The sequence below is a fragment of the Chiloscyllium plagiosum genome, unplaced genomic scaffold (genome assembly GCF_037043375.1).
Source record: "Chiloscyllium plagiosum isolate Xiang-an unplaced genomic scaffold, Cpla_swu_hap1 HiC_scaffold_35, whole genome shotgun sequence".
Lineage (NCBI taxonomy): Eukaryota > Metazoa > Chordata > Chondrichthyes > Orectolobiformes > Hemiscylliidae > Chiloscyllium > Chiloscyllium plagiosum.
The window spans coordinates 14,830,124-14,848,138 of NW_028270173.1; the positions used below are offsets into that span (position 1 = coordinate 14,830,124).

General features: G+C 42.4%; 1 protein-coding gene across 1 annotated transcript in view; it reads right to left on the reverse strand.

Annotated features, from left to right (window-relative positions):
• Nucleotides 1–17,681, reverse strand: part of atf6b (activating transcription factor 6 beta) — a 99,891-nt gene extending 82,210 nt beyond the window's left edge. The window contains exon 1 of the mRNA XM_043678193.2: nt 17,473–17,681. Coding sequence (XP_043534128.1) covers nt 17,473–17,545 — 73 coding nt within the window. The 5' untranslated portion in view covers nt 17,546–17,681. The remainder of the gene's footprint in view (nt 1–17,472) is intronic.
• Nucleotides 17,682–18,015: the final 334 nt, after the last annotated feature.

The following is an 18,015-nucleotide window of genomic DNA, read 5'->3' on the forward strand; positions in this document are numbered from 1 at the left end:
CGCTCAATCCAGGATAAACTCTTCATCCCCGGAACCTCCTCTGGACCCTCTCCATCACCAGCACATCTTTCCTACATATTGGGGCCCAAAACTACAAGATTGCAACTGCGGTCTGACCAGAGCCTTATACAGCCTCAGCAGTACATACCTGCCTTTGCACATTAGCCCTCTTGAAATGAATGCTAACATTGCATTTGTCTTCCTAACTGCCAACTGAAGCTGAATGTTAACCGAAGGAGGATCCTGAACTCCCAAGTCCATTTGTGCTTCAGATTACTGAAACTGTTCTTCCATTTTGAAAATAGTTTACACCTCTACTCTTCCGACCAAAATGCTTGATCTCACGCGTTCCCACATAGTATTCCATCTGCCACTTCTTTGTCCACTCACTTAGAATGCCCAAATCTTGATGCCATCTCCTGCATCCTAAACAATACCTGTCTCTCCACCTATCTTTGTGTCACCTGCAAACTTAGCACTAATGCTCTCATTTCTTCCTCCAGATTGTTAATGTACAATACGAATAGCTGTGGCGCCAACACTATCCCGGAATTCCAGTAGCCCCCAGCTGTTATCCTGAAAAAGACCCCTTCATTCCTACTCTCTCCTTTCTAAAATCCAGACAAAGAACAGTTCGTCAATTTAATCTGTCCTCCTTGCATAATTCCTTCATGCTAGCAATTTATTTGGTAAACCTTTGCTGCACTCCCTCAATGGCTTGATTGGGGCCTGTATCCATTGGAAGCATACAAGATCATGAGGGGTCTTAACAGGGTGGATGCTGACAGGATGTTTTCCCTATGGGAGAAACCAGAACTAGGTCAACACTATTTAAAAATAATAGGACTCCCATTTAAGGTGGAGGATGACACTTAAGTTCTGGAGGGTGGTTAGTCTGTGGAATTTTCTTCCACATAGAGTAGGGCAGACAGGTTTCACAGAATATTTTTAAGGCAGAGTTAAATAGATGGTTGATTGACAGGGAAGTCAAAGAGTAAAGGATGCAAACAGAATAGTAGGGTTGAGGCCACAATCTGATCAGCCATGGTGTTATCAAATGGCAGAAAGTTAGAGGGGGTTAAACAGCTTATTCCAAATGTGTGTGTGTATGGAAGCTAGCATCGATACTGTTCAAAAACTGCATAGAGCAAAGAATTCTTATGCTGCCAACTACCACTTTGCAGAAGCTTGTTATTCAGAATGATCAGTGTTATGAAAATGTTTTGCAGTCTATTTGAATTTCTGTCAGGTAACATGTCTTCCCCAGAAGCAAACGGTAAGTCACTTCAATTCTCACTCAGCTCCAGTATCTATCTCCAATAGCAGATAGCCACGTTTCTAACTGCGCAGTTTGTAAAAAGCCCAGAGTAGGAAGTAAACCACAGATATTAATAGAATTCAAATCAATGATGCAAGTCATACTATTGTAATGGTAGACACAAACATTTCCTGTGTGAATGGTTGTGAGCGTACATGAATGAGAAATAGACAGACATTGAAGGGAACCCTTGTTAGGATGCCATGATTCTCTAACATCAGTTTTATTGTCAGTCATAACTCAGCAGCATTGTTATCACTGCATCAGAAAGTTGTGTTCGAGCCTCAGCCAGAGACTTCTGCAAATAACCCAAGATGACATGGTCAAAACTGTACTGAGGGAATGCATGACAGGCCAGAAGCGTCATCTTCAGGATAACATGTTAAAATTGAGGTCTTATCAGGTCCAGAGGCTGGTCACAGAAGATCCCACTGCCATTATTTCAAATCAGGAGCAGAGTTTTTGCTGGTGTCCTAAGGATAATGGTTACACTACACAAAAATAAATCACATTGAAGTTTGTTGGGGTTTACTGCACCCAAATTAGCTGCTGTATGTGTCTCAAATGAATAACCACAACTGCATTTCAAAAGTGCTACACTGGCTGTGAAAAGCTTTGCATATGCTGAAAGGAGCTGTTCAAGTAAAGTTCTCATGACAGTGCTCAGGAGATTGCTGATATTTTCCAAAAGCTTCTGAACAGCAGTATTTCCTGCTCCTTAACAAGAACATTTTTAATGACAAAACAAGAAATTGCTGGAAAAGCTCTGCAGATCTGGTAGAATCTGTGGAGAGAAACAGTGTGACCCTTCCTCAGAACTGTCACCCTGTTAAGACCCCTCATGATCTTGTATGCTTCAATAAGATCACCCTTCATTCCAATACACTAATGGATAAAGGCACCAGTCAAGCTATTGAGGGAGTGCAGCAAAGGTTTACTAATTACATTGCTAGCATGAAGGAGTTATACTATCAGGACAGATTAAATAGACTAACTGTTTCTGTTTTTGCTTCCAAGTTACAGCATCTGCATTTTTCCAGTTTTTACTTCACATTTTTAATGTTTGTTTTCCAAACGTAAATCTGTGAGTCTGCTGCTTTTAATATCCACATACCTGTCAAAAACAAATAGAGCTGCCTTGATGTTTTTTGGCGCAAGCCCTGGTTGTGTCTCCATTAAACGCCAAGATCTGGCCACAGTCCAATGTTACCAACTGCTAATAGCCAAGGGAACTGAATGCAGGGAAATTCTGGAGCGATGGCGTTATTCAAGACTATCTAAGTGCTATTCCAGTTAGTTCTGAAATACATCTCAACCAGTTTTACAATAGGAATACCATTTTGTCTCTCCCTAAGCCAGCTTTGATTCCATAGTGTTGAGATGACAGGGTTTCCTAGCATCACAACTGTAATTGCCAATCTTGAATGGCAAGTAATGTTTCAAAGACATTTTAATGTTTTTTTTAATGTTTTGGGATGTGCAGTAGTTGTGAGATGTATTATGGAAACGCAAGATTTTCTTTCCAGAAGTATTTAATTTATGTTCTTGCCTACAACTCAAAACATCAGAAAAATATTAAAAGAACTGCGGACACTGGATATCTGAAATAAAAATAGAAATTGCTGGATGAACTCAACAGGTCTGGCAGCATCGCAGGAAGAAAGTATCAGCATTTTGAGGTGAGTGTCTCATCAACGGAAAGGAGTTTATGAGCAGGAGTGAGTCATTTGGCTGAACAATACAGCTCCACCATTTAACGTAATCACAGCCCACCATATTTGCATTTTCTCCCTACACCAAGCAATTTCTAATTGCTTGCTGCAGTGACTGGTGGACAAGGAAAACACTTTGTGCATCAAGATTTCACCATTTATCATTATTTAATGAATGTTGTGCCATTTTGAGTGGACACTGGACTGCTGGAAAGTGAGGCAGGTGTAGTAGTAATGGGGAACAAAGAAATGGCTGAGGAAGTGAATAGGTGCTTCAGTGGAAGACACCAACAGCATACCAGAACTTCAAGAGAATCAGAAGGCATAAGTGGGTGCAGTGCCATCGCTAAGGAGAAGGTGCTAGGGAAGCTGAAAGGAGTGAAAATGGAGAAAACACCACATGGACTACACCCGAGAGTTCTGAAAAAGATAGCAGAGGAGATTGTTGAGCTAATGATGGTGATCTTTCAGGAATCACTAGAATCACGGAGGTTCCCAGAGAGCGGGAAAATGGCTAATGCAATACTGTTTAAGAGGGAGGGTGGCAGAAGACAGGAAACTGTAGGCCGGTTAGCCTGACCTTGGTCCTTTTTAAGATTTTAAAGTCCATTATTAAGGATGAGAATGTGGACTCTTGGAAGTACATGGTAAAATAGGGTAGAGGCAGCACAGTCTCATCGAGGGAGGCCATGCCTGACAAATGTGTTTGAAATCTTTGAGGAAGTAATGAGCAAGTTAGACAAAGGACGACCAGTGGACATGATCAATTTGGATTTCCAGAAAGCCTCTGACAAGATGCTGCACAAGAGGCTGTGAAATAAGACAAGACCAAGGTGTTAGGGGCAATGCATTGGCATGGATAGGGGACTGGCTGACTGGCAGAAGGCAAAGAGTAGGGAGAAAGGTGTCTTTTCCAGGATGACAACCAATGACTAGTGGAGTTCTGCAGGGGTCAGAATTGGGGTTGTAACTATTCATGTTATCCATAAACAATCTGGACAAAGGAACAGAGGGCATTGCTGCCACATTTGCAGATGACACAAATATAGTTGAAGGGACAGATCATGTAAGTGGGGGGGCTGCAAAAGGATTGGATATGCTAGGTGAGTGGGCAAAGAAGTGGTAGATGGAATATGAGAACGTGTATAGGGTATAAACAGGTAGGGAAAGTTAAGTTCTCAGTTTTGTGAAACAAGAGGTTCAGCTGAGCATGACTCAGATGAGATACGAACTTTCAGTTAACAATGGGTTGCTGCTGGCAAGGGGAATGGGTTAACAAGGTGGAAAAGCAGTCATTATGTACAGCCATTGAACAATATTGGAAGCATTCAGTATGCAAGGTCAGTTAACAAGGGGAAAGTATCCATTGTATGAATCCAGTTAACAGGGTTCATTGTATTCATTGTATAACAGTAAAGGGCTTGGCCTCTGCTATTGATACTCGTTGATTGTAACGGTCACCTAATTAATATGTACATTGCCTTATCTGGATGCTCCTCCCTGTAAAATGACTATATAGTTCATTGAGAAACTGCTGTTCCAGAGAAGACCGGGAACCCATGTCCTTGCGCACATGGGCAATCGTTCTCTCTCCCTCCAGAGCCTGGAATAAAGATGAAGGAGGTAAAACTATACTGTGTCTCAGTGTTTTTCTCTGACTGAGGGGGGAAATGGGACGACAATACAATGCAGCAAAGCGAAAGATTATGCACTCTACTAGTAAGAATACACCATTTTGTAATGTGAGCCTTGCTGGAGACATCTACATCTCAGAAATAAAAGAATATATGGCATCAAGTTTCAAATGATCACCTTTGTGTTTTGACACACTTCATCATTTTGCATTCTGTTTTTATGTCTAACTTCCACGGGCACTGCAAACCATGGATTCTGACTACTGGTGTACACCCTCCTCTCCATTGACCCACCATGAGACTGTCTTCAGCTGCATGGATCACTTTGTAATTTACTCCCAAAACTACATATTCTCCAAGTTGGCCATCAAAACCCAATTCCTAGATAATGCTTGCAGTCAGCTCTAGTATCTAACCCTTGTGCTTGCATGTCCATTTTTGTCTAATCATACTTCCTAAGAAGATGACAAAAAAAAAAGAGTAGATTGTTTAGCTCATCAAGCTTGGTCCATTTAACAAAACCATGGCTGATCTGATCTTGTTCAACTCCACTTTCCCACTGCTGCTCCATCTCTCTCGATTTCATTCGTTTCCAGCATCTAACAATTCCTGGAGCTTGGATCCCTCTCAGTCCTCTCTTTGCCCTCAGAAGCAATCACTTCTGGCCTGGGATAAGGAAAACATGAAACTCTCACCTAAAATTCATGGATGCTAAACCAATTGAAATTGACAAAACAGATAGATTTGTTGATCATAAGTAAAAAAAGGAATAGGATCAGGACAATGGTGAATAGCTTCTTGATTTTTTTTCCGCAACTCAATTAGATCAAGGTTGATCTGTATCTAAACTCTTAATACTCTTCCTCAACAGAAAACAAAATCATAAGTCTGAAAAAAAAACTATAAAAATGAGTTGAGTCTTTTTCTTCTCATTCTTCTCATTGTTGATGATGGCTTATCCTCAATTGCCCTCAAAACATACTATAGTGACTGCATTTTAAAAGTACTTAATTGACTGAGAGGTGCCTTAGATCTTGGAGGTTATGAAAGTTATTTCTTGACTGAAATGTCCAGGTTCTTATAAAGTAACTTGCAATAAGCCTTCGAATACTGCCTTTCAATTCTTTGAACATTTCTTAAGTTTTCACACTTATTTGTAATAAAATGCCTGGGCTCCACGTTCACCCAGCCCTTAGCAAAATCCAGCTGTCTGACTTCACAAGGCAAGTGTGAATGTAGGACCTACTGATCTGTGACAGCACACAGGAAACAGACAACTTCTAACACTCATCGCTGCACAGTCGATAAATAACAGCCAACATTTTCAACTCTGTGGTTCCAAAATCAACAATGAGGTTTAGAGGTTCTATGTTTAAATGTGAATATTTTAAACAGACAAAATGGTAAAATTTCAACCAGGACAGGACCTTTATTCAGTTGCAAAAGTTTAGACCCCAGTAGAAAGGTTTTGGTGATATCCCATTATATCTGGACCATGTCACAAGTGCTCCTATAAACACTGAATTTATATAGCACCTTCATGCACTCTACAAAAGCAATAATCAAATAAAACATGACACCCAGGCACCTGAGGAGATTATTACTTGTCAAAGCTTGGTCAAAGATTTTTAAAAGAAGATTGCCTTGGGTAAAGAAGAGATATAGAAATTTAGGGAGGAAATTCAGGAGAGTATTCCCAAGGCAGCTGAAAAACTGGTTGGTCATAGTCAAGTGATTAAATTTGGAGATTATCAAGAGCTACAGGGAAGCAGAGATCTGTTTTTCTGTTTCAACGCAGCTGATTCCCGTATAGGGTGGTGAAGGCACAATTAACAAGTCATGCCTCAAGCAGTTAATTCTAAATGGAAAACTGCTAAACCCTACAGAGGGTTAAACTCATTGAAACTAACAGGTGCAACCTCGATTCTTGTGGGAAATCAAGTTAGGATACTGAAGAAATATGAAGTGTTCTTGTGCCTTATATAAAAGTAGGTTTCACTTTACTGCAAAACCCACTGACAAATTAATCAACACCGCATGCAGCAGTCCCCAGTTGCATTTCGCCACTCCTGTCAAATTCCATGATGCAGCAAGAGGGTTCAGTTTGCACACTGCAGTTTATTTAGTGAAAGCATCTGTGTCCCATGGTTGATTTAACAATGACAGGAAACTGTTCAGTATATGTTTATTTTGCAAACACTGACCTTTGGTCTTCCACATGAAGCAATCAGCCAAAAGACTTGGCTATTCTCTCAAAGTGGGCACAGCTGATCTCTCACAAACTGTTAAGAGGTGCATGCTAGCTTTTCCTGGCCATTATTTACCTCCCATTCAACAAGCAATTAGGGCAAAGACGTCACTATTCTAAAAGTAGTCTAATAAGAAGGTATGAGGTGGAAGGTATTTATTCTTTTCACTCTTTCAGTCAATGAGTTCTGAACTTCATCTCTCTTAGTGGGCGGCACGGTGGCACAGTGGTTAGCGCTGCTGCCTCACAGCGCCAGAGACCCGGGTTCAATTCCCGCCTCAGGCGACTGACTGTGTGGAGTTTGCACGTTCTCCCTGTGTCTGCGTGGGTTTCCTCCGGGTGCTCCGGTTTCCTCCCACAGTCCAAAGATGTGCAAGTCAGGTGAATTGGCCATGCTAAATTGCCCGTAGTGTTAGGTAAGGAGTAAATGTAGGGGTATGGGTGGGTTGCGCTTCGGCGGGGCGGTGTGGACTTGTTGGGCCGAAGGGCCTGTTTCCACACTGTAAGTAATCTAATCTAATCAGGGGAGAAAGAATTTCAACTCCATCTAACTTTTCATCTAGCTATTCTAAATCTAAAGCCTGCTAACAGAACTCGACACAAACACATCTTCCTATCTACTATCTCCCTCTCTGAGTATAATCACCTAAGAGGTGTTGGCAACTGTAGACTTCCATCTTATATTGACAATGATTATGCTTGGCAGGGCACCACAGTGGTTTGCCATTGCCTCCTGCAGTATGACTGATAAAGAAACTTTCCCATTCTTATAGCCTGGCATTGAGTGTATTGGAAGAATTTACAGGTTGATCGCTCACGATTTTAATGCACCAGCCTTGGCCATCAAGTCCTCGAGCAGGACTTGAACCAGGAGCTTAGGTTCAGAGACAGCGATGCTATCCACTGTGTCATTAGCACTCCAGTCTATTTATTTTGTACACCTCAATGAAATCTCCCATTTTCTAAAGAAAAAAACATCAACTTATTCAATCTTTCCTCTTAACCCCACCTACCTGTCCAGCTTCATTCTCCAGAACCAAGCCCAGAACTACCATTTCTTGTTCAGTTTGCAATGTGCTAGCTAAAATCACTCTCCTGTTGTTTTTCTAGCTCCTCTCACTATTTAAAGCTGGGTAGTATATTCCTGGCAATGTGATCTGCTGTTCGCTTTATGCCATGTAAACTCATACGATGTTCCTTTAGCATTACGTCCCTTCCCACAGGTGGGACTGTTTCTTTAACAAAAATTGTGGTTCTTTTATTCTTTTTATCCTCATTTCGATCATTAATGCAGACAGTCTAGCCAGAAACATTGCAATGCTATTGCTACTCATTACTCAAGCCACATTTTCATCATAGCTGTGCTCAGAACCATTATCCCATAAGAAGGATTTTCTTCCAGCTTGTACACTACAAGCTGTCTACCTGTGCCCTCAAATCGTCTGCTGTATTCCCCGAACTTGCATTGAATCTCTTCCTCTCCAGCCAAGCTAGTTTAAAACTTCCATATAAGCACCAGCAAAAGAGAAAACTGAAGGTGTGGGGGTGTGTAGCAGAAAGGAGGCTCAGGCAACCCCACAGAACAGGCAATCAGCAGATCATGGTGCTGAGAATATACTGCAGTGGTGTAAGGCTCCACAGTAATCAGGCCAGGGCGCATTTAAAAAAAAAGCACAGACAGGCAATTATATCGGACTTTCACCCAAGGTATTGTGCTCTTAATATGCAGGGTGTAGACAGTGAAAAGAGAAAGTGGCATGTGTTCTTTTGTCCATTAGATTTTTACCATAAAAGCAAGTCTGCACAAACAGCACAATCGAGGTTAGTTTAAAAACAAATTCTGGACAAAGCACCTGAGTGTTCATGTTTGTCGAACATTGCCAGCCACAAATCAAATTAAGTCAGTGAAACTCAATTAAATAGAAGATTGTTGGAAGGGACAAGAGACACACTGATGGAAACTTTCCATCACATCCACACTCCCTGCAGAACAGCGTTATTTGTGCAGACAAAATCATCTCACTCTGTCAAATGCGAATGACCCACATTTCTGATAGTGTAGGTGAAAAAACCTACAGCAGGCATGTCTCTTAAAATTCCCCCAATTCCTATAGGAAGCTGGCAGATTGCTTATGTGGCGCTTTTATATTAATTGGGAGGCTGGTACTACTTTATGCTTTGTGCAATATTGCTGAGGTTTAGGAAAGCTCTCGCAATACTGAGGCCTATATTTAAAACACATTCACCAAAAGAAATGATTCTTCAATGCCGTGATATGGCCACATTTTTCAAATTAAATATTGATTCTTGGAAACGGTCAACCAAGTATCAGCTTTCTCTAGTAGCTCAGATCACAAGTTGCTAAAATAAATCTGCAGACTGAAACAGACATAATAAAGACAAGAATGCAAGAAAAAGATGTCACCTCCTGACTCCCCAAAACCCATTCATGACTTGCAAGACACAGGAGCATGATGGAGGAGTTGCCACTTGCTTGGATAATGCAACAAACAGTGCAGCTGTTTGACATCATTACTTGACAAAGCAGCCAGCTTGCATAGTACCCTATCTATGAATTTTAACATTGAATCTCTCCACTACTGGACCTATACAACATGGACTGTGACAGCTTAAGACAATGCACCACCACTGTCTCCAGAGCAATTATGAATGGACAACAACTAACCAGTGACACATGAATGAATAAATTAAAAATGAATTTCCAAACCAAATCCAAATTAAATGATAACTAACTAGGTTTTTGGGAGGGGGGGGGGGGGGGGGGGGCGGGAAGGTTGATGTATGATGGGATATAGATTGCACCATTGTCTGAACACAGTCATATGGTTCAGTTCACTGCATTGAATCATTTATTAACTGACAAAAGCATTAGCAATTATATAGCAGACAGACGAGTTTAACTTGTCTGACAAATGAAATACCTGTGTTGCCATAAAATTACAACAGAAGCTCAATGCTAAGTATTGCTTAACAATGGTATGTAGTGTTTTAGTCTTAGTGAATAGCATTCCCACCTGTCACAATTGCATCTTCAAATTCTAGTCCAGAGATTTGAGCAGAAAATCCAAAACCGTATTGAAGGGATGCCACATGGTTTGGATGCAAAATTAAATGGAATCCCTCTCAGGTGGACGCAAGAGTTCCCACAGCCAATCTTCTGAAGAGTTCTCCCTGATATCAGAACATTTTTCAGGTGGGAGGTAGCAAGGTGGCTCAGTGGCTAGCATTGGTGCCTCACAGCACCAGGGTCCCAGGTTCGATTCCAGCCTTGGACGACTGACTGTGTGGAGTTTGCACATTCTCCCAGTGTCTGTATGGGTTTCCTCCTGGTGCTCTGGTTTCCTCCCACAGTCCAAAGATATGCAGGTCAGGTGAATTGGCCATGCTAAATTGCCCATAGTGCAAATGCATTAGTCAGAGGGAAATGGGTCTGGGTGGGTCACTCGGAGGGTCGGTGTGGACTCGCTGGGCCACACTGTAGGGAATCTAATCTAATCAGCCAGAGGTTTTGTTCATGTAGGCACTGATGACTCAGATAGGAAGAGGGAATGAGGTCCTGAAAACAGATTTCATGGAGCTAGGAAATATACTGAGAAACAGACATTTCAGGAATTCTCACAGCTTCACATTCTAGTGAGCATGGAAACAGGAGAAGAGAGGGATTGTGCATGTGTTTGGCAAACTGTTATAGTGGGCAGGGCACTCGATTTCTGCAAAGTTGGGACCGGTGCTGGGGCAGGTGGAGCACATTTTGCCAGGCATAAGATTACGTTCCTTGCAGAGACGTGTGTCTGTGTGCGTGTGTCTGTGTGCGTGTGGTTTAAACTAGATTGGTAGCGGGATTGAACCAAACAGAGAGCTTGGTTTCAACAGAAGCAAAACTAGCAAAAGGAACTTAAATTGTTCTAAGCAAAAATAGATTCAGTTGTGGGGTCAAAATGGAGAGTAGTATTAAAATGGCTGAATGAAAAGCCCTCTCTCTGAACGCCCACGGTGTTTGTAAATAGGTTGATGAATTGAATGCACAAATTGAGGTAAATGGATAGGATTTAATTGTCATTAAATAGATATGGCTTCAGGGTGAGCAACACTGAAATAAATATCTAAGGATATCCTACACTCAGAGAGACAGAGAAAAAGACAAAGGAAGTGGTGCAGTTCCCCTATTAAAAGATGACATTGTACATAAGAAAGAGAGGACCTTGACTGATGTTTGAGATATCGAATCAGTTTGGGTGAAGCTAAGAAACAGCAAGGTAAAGCAAAAATTTGCATTCTATAATGTTGGGCACGTTATAAATTAAGAGATTAGAGAGGCATATAATGTGAGCAAAACAGTATTAATGGATATCCTCAATGTGCATATAGATTGGGTTAATCAAGTCAGCACTAATGCTTTGAAGGATGAATTGCTGGACTGAGAATGAAGTAGATTTTTGGAATAGTATCTTGAGGAGCCAAATCTTACTTTAAGGGAGCCTTTATATCGAATTTGTATGAAGGTTCAATGTGACAGAGTTCATAGTGAAATTAGGGTCATTAATTTGAGCAAAGGTATAAGGGCGCAAGGAGTGAGCTGGCTGTGGCAGATTGGGAAAAGACACTGGAATATTTGATGGCAGACACAAAAATTAGCATTTAAGGAAACACAGCAAGAGCTATAACATATACACATTCTTCTCAGGCACAAATGGCAAAAGGAAAGTTGATATTCTGCATTACTTAATGTAATGGTAAGCCTGAGGATTGTATAATTTAACAACAGACAAGAATCTGATAAATTGGAAAAACAGAATATGAATGCAACCTAATGAGGAACATAAAGATGATCTGTAAAAGCTTCTGTTGATATATAACAGAAAGTGATTAGCAAGGATAAGTGTGGGCCATTGAAGTTGAGGTCTCGAGAATTTGTGGTGTAAAACAGGAAATGGCAGAAAAACTAATTAGGTACTTTTCTCCTATCTTCAAGATTGGACTGAGTGAATGTGAATTTATGAATGGGAAGTCCCATTAAGTAAGGTTAGGATGCTACTTCTGACCCAGTAGATGAGGTGTACTTCAACTTACAGGTGGTTTTTGATAATGCCCCACACAGGAGGAGAATTAACAACTGAAGAAAATATACTTACTGGGTTGTGGAAGGAGCATAAGGTTCGACTTTAATTAAAATACAAGCTTTCCTTTATGTTATGACGAAATTACTCAATTTCAGTTGGCACCATAGTTGGTCTACAACACAGAGATAGGCCACTTGCCCCCAAACTCTGCACACTGGGCTTTGAGATCACCTATTGTCATCTCATCCTTTGATTTATTTTATGCTCATCCAACTTTATGTTAAATATATTGATGCTACTCACCTCAACCAAAGGATGCAAGAACAAGATCAACACTCAACAATTCTCTGGATTAGGAACCACCAATACTAAGAAATGTCCCAATTCAAACCAATTGTTTTTATTAATATAAAGCCAAACTTGTAATATATAAGGTGCCAAAGGGTTGGTGCTCAAATTTCACTGCAGAAATAGAGTTCCATAATGCCACACTCAATGGCAGTACAGGGTGTGCACTGCACTAATTGTTACATCATCTGTGCTCTCTGATAAACCTAAAAATCCTACATAATGACTTCAGGAGCATGTCAGTTCTCCCCAGTGGCCTGGACAACATTTAGCACAGTCAAATCAACTTCTCTGTAAAAATGACACAAGACTTACTGGTCATCGTTACATCACTGTTGAGGGATCATGTTGTACACAAGCTAGTTACAGCATTTTCCTACATAACACAAACTACAAAGGAGGGCATTTACCCTTTCAGATCTTCATCTATTTGAATTGGCAATTCACATAGTGCCATTGCCCGGACAATGGAGCTGACACTTCAAATGTACTTAACTGGCCATAGTGAACTATTTAAATTCAAACCCTCTCTTTCTCCCCAAGATTAATACACACCACCACTGCAACAGAATATGTTTTTTTTTTAAAAAGAGAAACAAACCAGAGAGTATATAAGCAAGAAGTTCGTTATGAAGCATCACTTCCTGTTGCTACTGATTCCATCATTTTTGGCCCTTATCCCAACAGTTCGCAGATTTTCCTTTGTTCTAATTCTAAGTTAAACTAATGCATACCAATGGCAACCAGCTCTGTCCCAAACAAAACTGAGGATCCCACGCACATTATTATTTTATATTTTCTAGGGAACTAGACCAATAAATAAGTCAATGAATGTAGAGAAACAGAAATAACACAAAATAAAAATACATTGAATAAACTGAACAAACTCTGAGGATAAACCCCTGATAATACCGCATCTGCATATTTCAAAAGAATCTTGTGAAGAAACAGCAAAGGCATTTCTACTCATAACTGGTCAGACAGAGCTCTATCACCAGAGAACCTGGTGATATCACTAATGTAACCCCATATTTGAGAAGGATGGAACATATTAGATTACATTACAGTGTAGAAACAGGCCCTTCGGCCCAACAAGTCCACACCGACCCGCCGAAGCGAAACCCACCCATACCCCTACCCATATCTTGGGTACTCCAGAGCAGTGAGCTGAACATCAGTCGCAAGAAAACTAATCAAGGTCTTAGTGAAGGAGACAACAGAAATAAACATCTTGATGTACATTTCAAAAGTGATATTTTGCTTCACAATCATTTAATTTTCTTGAGGCAATGGCAGAGGGAAGGCAACACACTAGGTAGAATTCATCCGGATTCTTTTCAAGGCCTTCAACGTGGTGCCCCAGAATAGACTTATAAAGGTAAGAGAATGCAGAGTCAGGAAGATGATTAAAAATGCACCAATCATTGAAAGTTGCAACACAGGTTAGCAAGGCTATAAAACGCAAACCAAGCACTGGGCTTTATTTCAAGTGTAGGTAAAACTGAAAAGTAACAAAGCTATGTCAAACTTAGATTGAACTGTGACTGGATGAGACTTAAGCATACTGCATCTGACCTGGTCACCAAATTATAGAACGGAATTGAGGATTTGGAGAATGTGCAGCAAATTTTCGCAAATGCAATACCAGAAGTTTGTGGGTACATACATCAGGAAGGGATTGACGGTTGTTCTCTGATATTTGTTAGTTAATCTCTATCAATCTTAAACTGCTCTGAACTTCCCGTTCTCTTTTGCAACAGCTTAAATCTATCATTTCCACTTTTCTTCAGTTCTGAAGTTTTACATAATACTTAAAACATAAATATTGATTCGCTCACCTGAGACTTTGTCTTATTCGTTCATGGGCTGTCAGCATCAATGGCTGCCCCATGCCTAATTGTCCTTGAGAAGACAGTGGTGAACTGCCTTCACGAACTGCAGAGATCCACGACACAAAGGGTCCACTATTGTATGGTAGGCTGGCAGTTCAAGTACAGCAATATCAAGGAATGGCTGTACAGTTCCAAGTCATGATGGTATATGGTTTGGAGGGGAACTTGCATCTGTCAGTGTCCCTATTGCTCTGCCGCCAATGTCCATCTAGGTGACACAGGATGCAGACTTGGAAGATGCTATCAAAGGAGCCTTGGTGAAATGCTGCATTGTGTCTTGAAGATTTTGCTGCTTTATTAATGGGATCTGGGATTCACTAGCTGGACCAGCATTAAATGCCCATCCCTAATTGGCCAGATAGCAGTTAAAAGTTAACCACATTACTGGAGTAACAGGTAGGTCAGACCAGGTAAAGATGCAGTTTCCTTCCCTGAAGGATATACTCAAGTAGATAGGTTTTTTTCTGACAAATCGACAAGTGTTTCTTAGTCGTCATTAGACTCTCAATTCCAGATTTTTACTGGTTTCGAATTCAAACATATGGCATGGTGGGATCCAAACCTGGATCGTTGGAATAATGGCCTGATGATAATATTATGAGGTCATTACCTCCCCATATGACAGTATACATAGCTGTTACTGGAAGCCAGAACTGGAGAGATTGAACATGGAAGGTGGTGGTTAAGATGCCAAACAAATGGTCTGCTTTATTCTGGGCAGTGTTGAACTTCAAGTGCTGTCGGAGCTGCACTAATCCAGCTAAGAGGAGGGTACTCCATCACATTTTTCCTGAGCATGCAGCAGACGGTGAACAGGCTTTCAAGAGTTAGGAGGCAAGTTACTCACTGCACAACTACCGACTTGCTTTTGGAATCACAGTACTTACTGTTCCAGTTAGTTTTAGGTCATTCCTGACAAGGTCTGTGTTTTATTTCAAAATTTTCAGCATTCAGAGTATCTCTTTTTTTTTCTTGAGAAAGAGCCAAAGGGTGAACTAACAGAGGTTTTTTAAATTATACACAGTTTTGGAGAGTGGATAAAGAGCACTTTCTCCTGTGGGAAAGAATAAGACTGTTGATCATGTCTGCAAGTTACTAAGAAATCAAATCATGAATTCAGGGGAAACCTTCTCATCCAAAGAGTGGCAAGAATGGAAAACTTGCAAACACAGAGTGGTTGAGACAAATAGTCCCAGAGGACCATACGCTACTTACCCTCTCGAGGGACAGAGAAGGACAGAATGAGAGAGAGAGAGAGAGAGAGAGAGAGAGAGAGAGAGAGAGAGAGAGAGAGAGAGAGATGATTGGTGATGCTGAAGGTCACCACACCTCAGGCAAAGAGCAAGATTAAAATGGTGAGACCTTCATGGCGATCTGTGTGAGAATTTAAGCCATGCTGTTGGCATTGGTCTACATCACAAACTAGCCATCCAGCCAACTGTGCGAACAAACAACCAGGCAGATAGGTCAGATGTATTTAAAGAATAAACTACACAGGCTTATGAAGGAGAAGGGAACAGATGATCATGATGGCCTATCTAGAGGAGGGCAGATGAGAGGCAGCTTGAGTGGAACATAAACACAACGTGAGCTGGTGATCAAATGAACTGTTGTGCGGAGTAGACTAATGCCATGCCATGCTATCATGCAAGCGATCATTTGGCCCATCGAATCTGCACTGGTTATTTGTAGAGCCATCTAATCAATTCCACATTCATAACCTTTCCTCTGAAATTTGAACCCCAATTCCTTCTGAATGCTGATATTGAATCGGGTTCCACCACTCCCTCGAGCAGCAATTTCTCAACAACAATGACTGACAATAACTTAGGATCCCTCACATTGCTATTCGTTATTTTTGGCTCTTTTTATCAAGTATCTTCATACTATGTTAAACAGAAATTGACACTCGAGCAGCTATTAGGAGAGATAAGTTTTTTAAAAACTTGATCAAAGATGCAGGTTTAAAGGAATACCATAAGCGAGAAAAAAAAGGGAAGCAGAGAGACATGGAATTGTTGATAGAACATTCCAGAGTTTAGCCCGAGACTGTAGAAGAGGTGGCTCCATGGCTCAGTATATTGTTCCTTTAAAACTTATGCACTCACTACAACTGCCTCCAAATATCTGATACTTTGCCAGAATGCACTCCCATGTATCACCTTTCAATGGGTTACATTTTAAATCTGAACTTCCTGGAGTACAATCTGTACCCAAAAGCAAATGAAGTGACTCACTCATTAGCAGAACAATTGTAAAGCCAGCATTCAAGAGTTTGTTAAAATCTACGACAAAGCATGTGGTACTATAGCATAGACTGTCACAGATTCTCTTATACTCAATCTTTGACTGGTCCTCATCACTACTATTCAACACTTAGGACACACATCCGGGGGTCCGATAAGCACTGGCACATCCAGCCACACGCTTTCCCTTGACGGAGACCCCCCCAGACTGAACATAAAAAATAAACCAAAACATCCTGAAGAACAAGTAGTTGCAAGGTTACTGATCAGCAGACAGAAACAGGACCAGCAAGCTGCTGAAATTAAAGAACTGGAGGGACCACAAAACAGAATCATCATTTACATAATCTGAGATAGCCTGACCTGCTCCACAGCTCACCACTCTCCTCCTCCTCCTCCTCCTCCTCTGCATCCTTCACCTTCGGCCATCCCATGCCACCTCTCCCCTGACCCTTCTTGCACTCCTTCCCCCCTCAGAACCTCCCTTCCACCTAAACCGCCTCAAACTCACCCACGCCTCCCCCCTGTCCTGATGCCCCCTCCCCACAGTGTCCTATACCCTCCTCCTTCCCCCCGTCCTGTACCCCCCTCCTCCCCCCTGTCCTGATGCCCCCTCCCCACAGTGTCCTATACCCCCCTCCTCCCCCCTGTCCTGATGCCCCCTCCCCACAGTGTCCTATACCCCCCTCCTCCCCCCTGTTCTGATGCTCCCTCCCCACAGTGTCCTATACCCCCCTCCTCTCCCCCCCACCCCCGTCCTGTACCCCCCTCCCCCCCCCGTCCTGTACCCCCCTCCTCTGTTCTCCCCCATCCCCCCCCCCCCAAGTCCTGTAACCCCCCCCCGCCGCCCCAATTCCCCTTCTCCCCCCCCCCCCCCCCTGATCTCCCCTCCCCCTGCCCCGATCTCCCCTCCCCCTGCCCCGATTCCCCCTCCCCACCCACTGTCCGGTTGCTCCCCCCCCTCCCTCTCCCTCTCCCTCTCCCCCTCCTTACCCCAGGCCTCACTGTTCAGCAGGTTTTCGGGGAAGAAGCGACTCTCCAGCTCGTTCACAAAATCCGTTGCCATGACGTCCCCCGCCTCCGCCGAGCGAACGACAAAAACCAAGAGTTCTCCCACAGTGATAAAAGTCAGGCGAAGGCCGGCTCCGGATCACCGCCACAACAACCAGCTAGGCCTCTCTCCGCATGGAAGCCGACTCATTGCCCGAGCTCCGAGGCCAACTGAGCTCCCGTCCCTGAAACCCGCCCACTCGCCCTGAGCGACAGGCCAAGCATCCAATCCACTATCGCATTCTCCGGACACCCGCCCCCCCATCCCAGCCGGTGGACGGCGGATTGCCAATCTATTCCCCAAGTCTCTGAGTGGCAGGTTGACTTCACAATCACAATGCCGAGATGCCGAGAAACCCGCCTCCTTCCGTCTGAGCGACAGCCAGGCACCCAATCCGCTTTCGGTTTCCCGGAAAGTACCCCCCCTTCCATTGTGGCGACCACAGTTCAGAATCACACAACACCAGGTTATAGTCCAACAGGTTT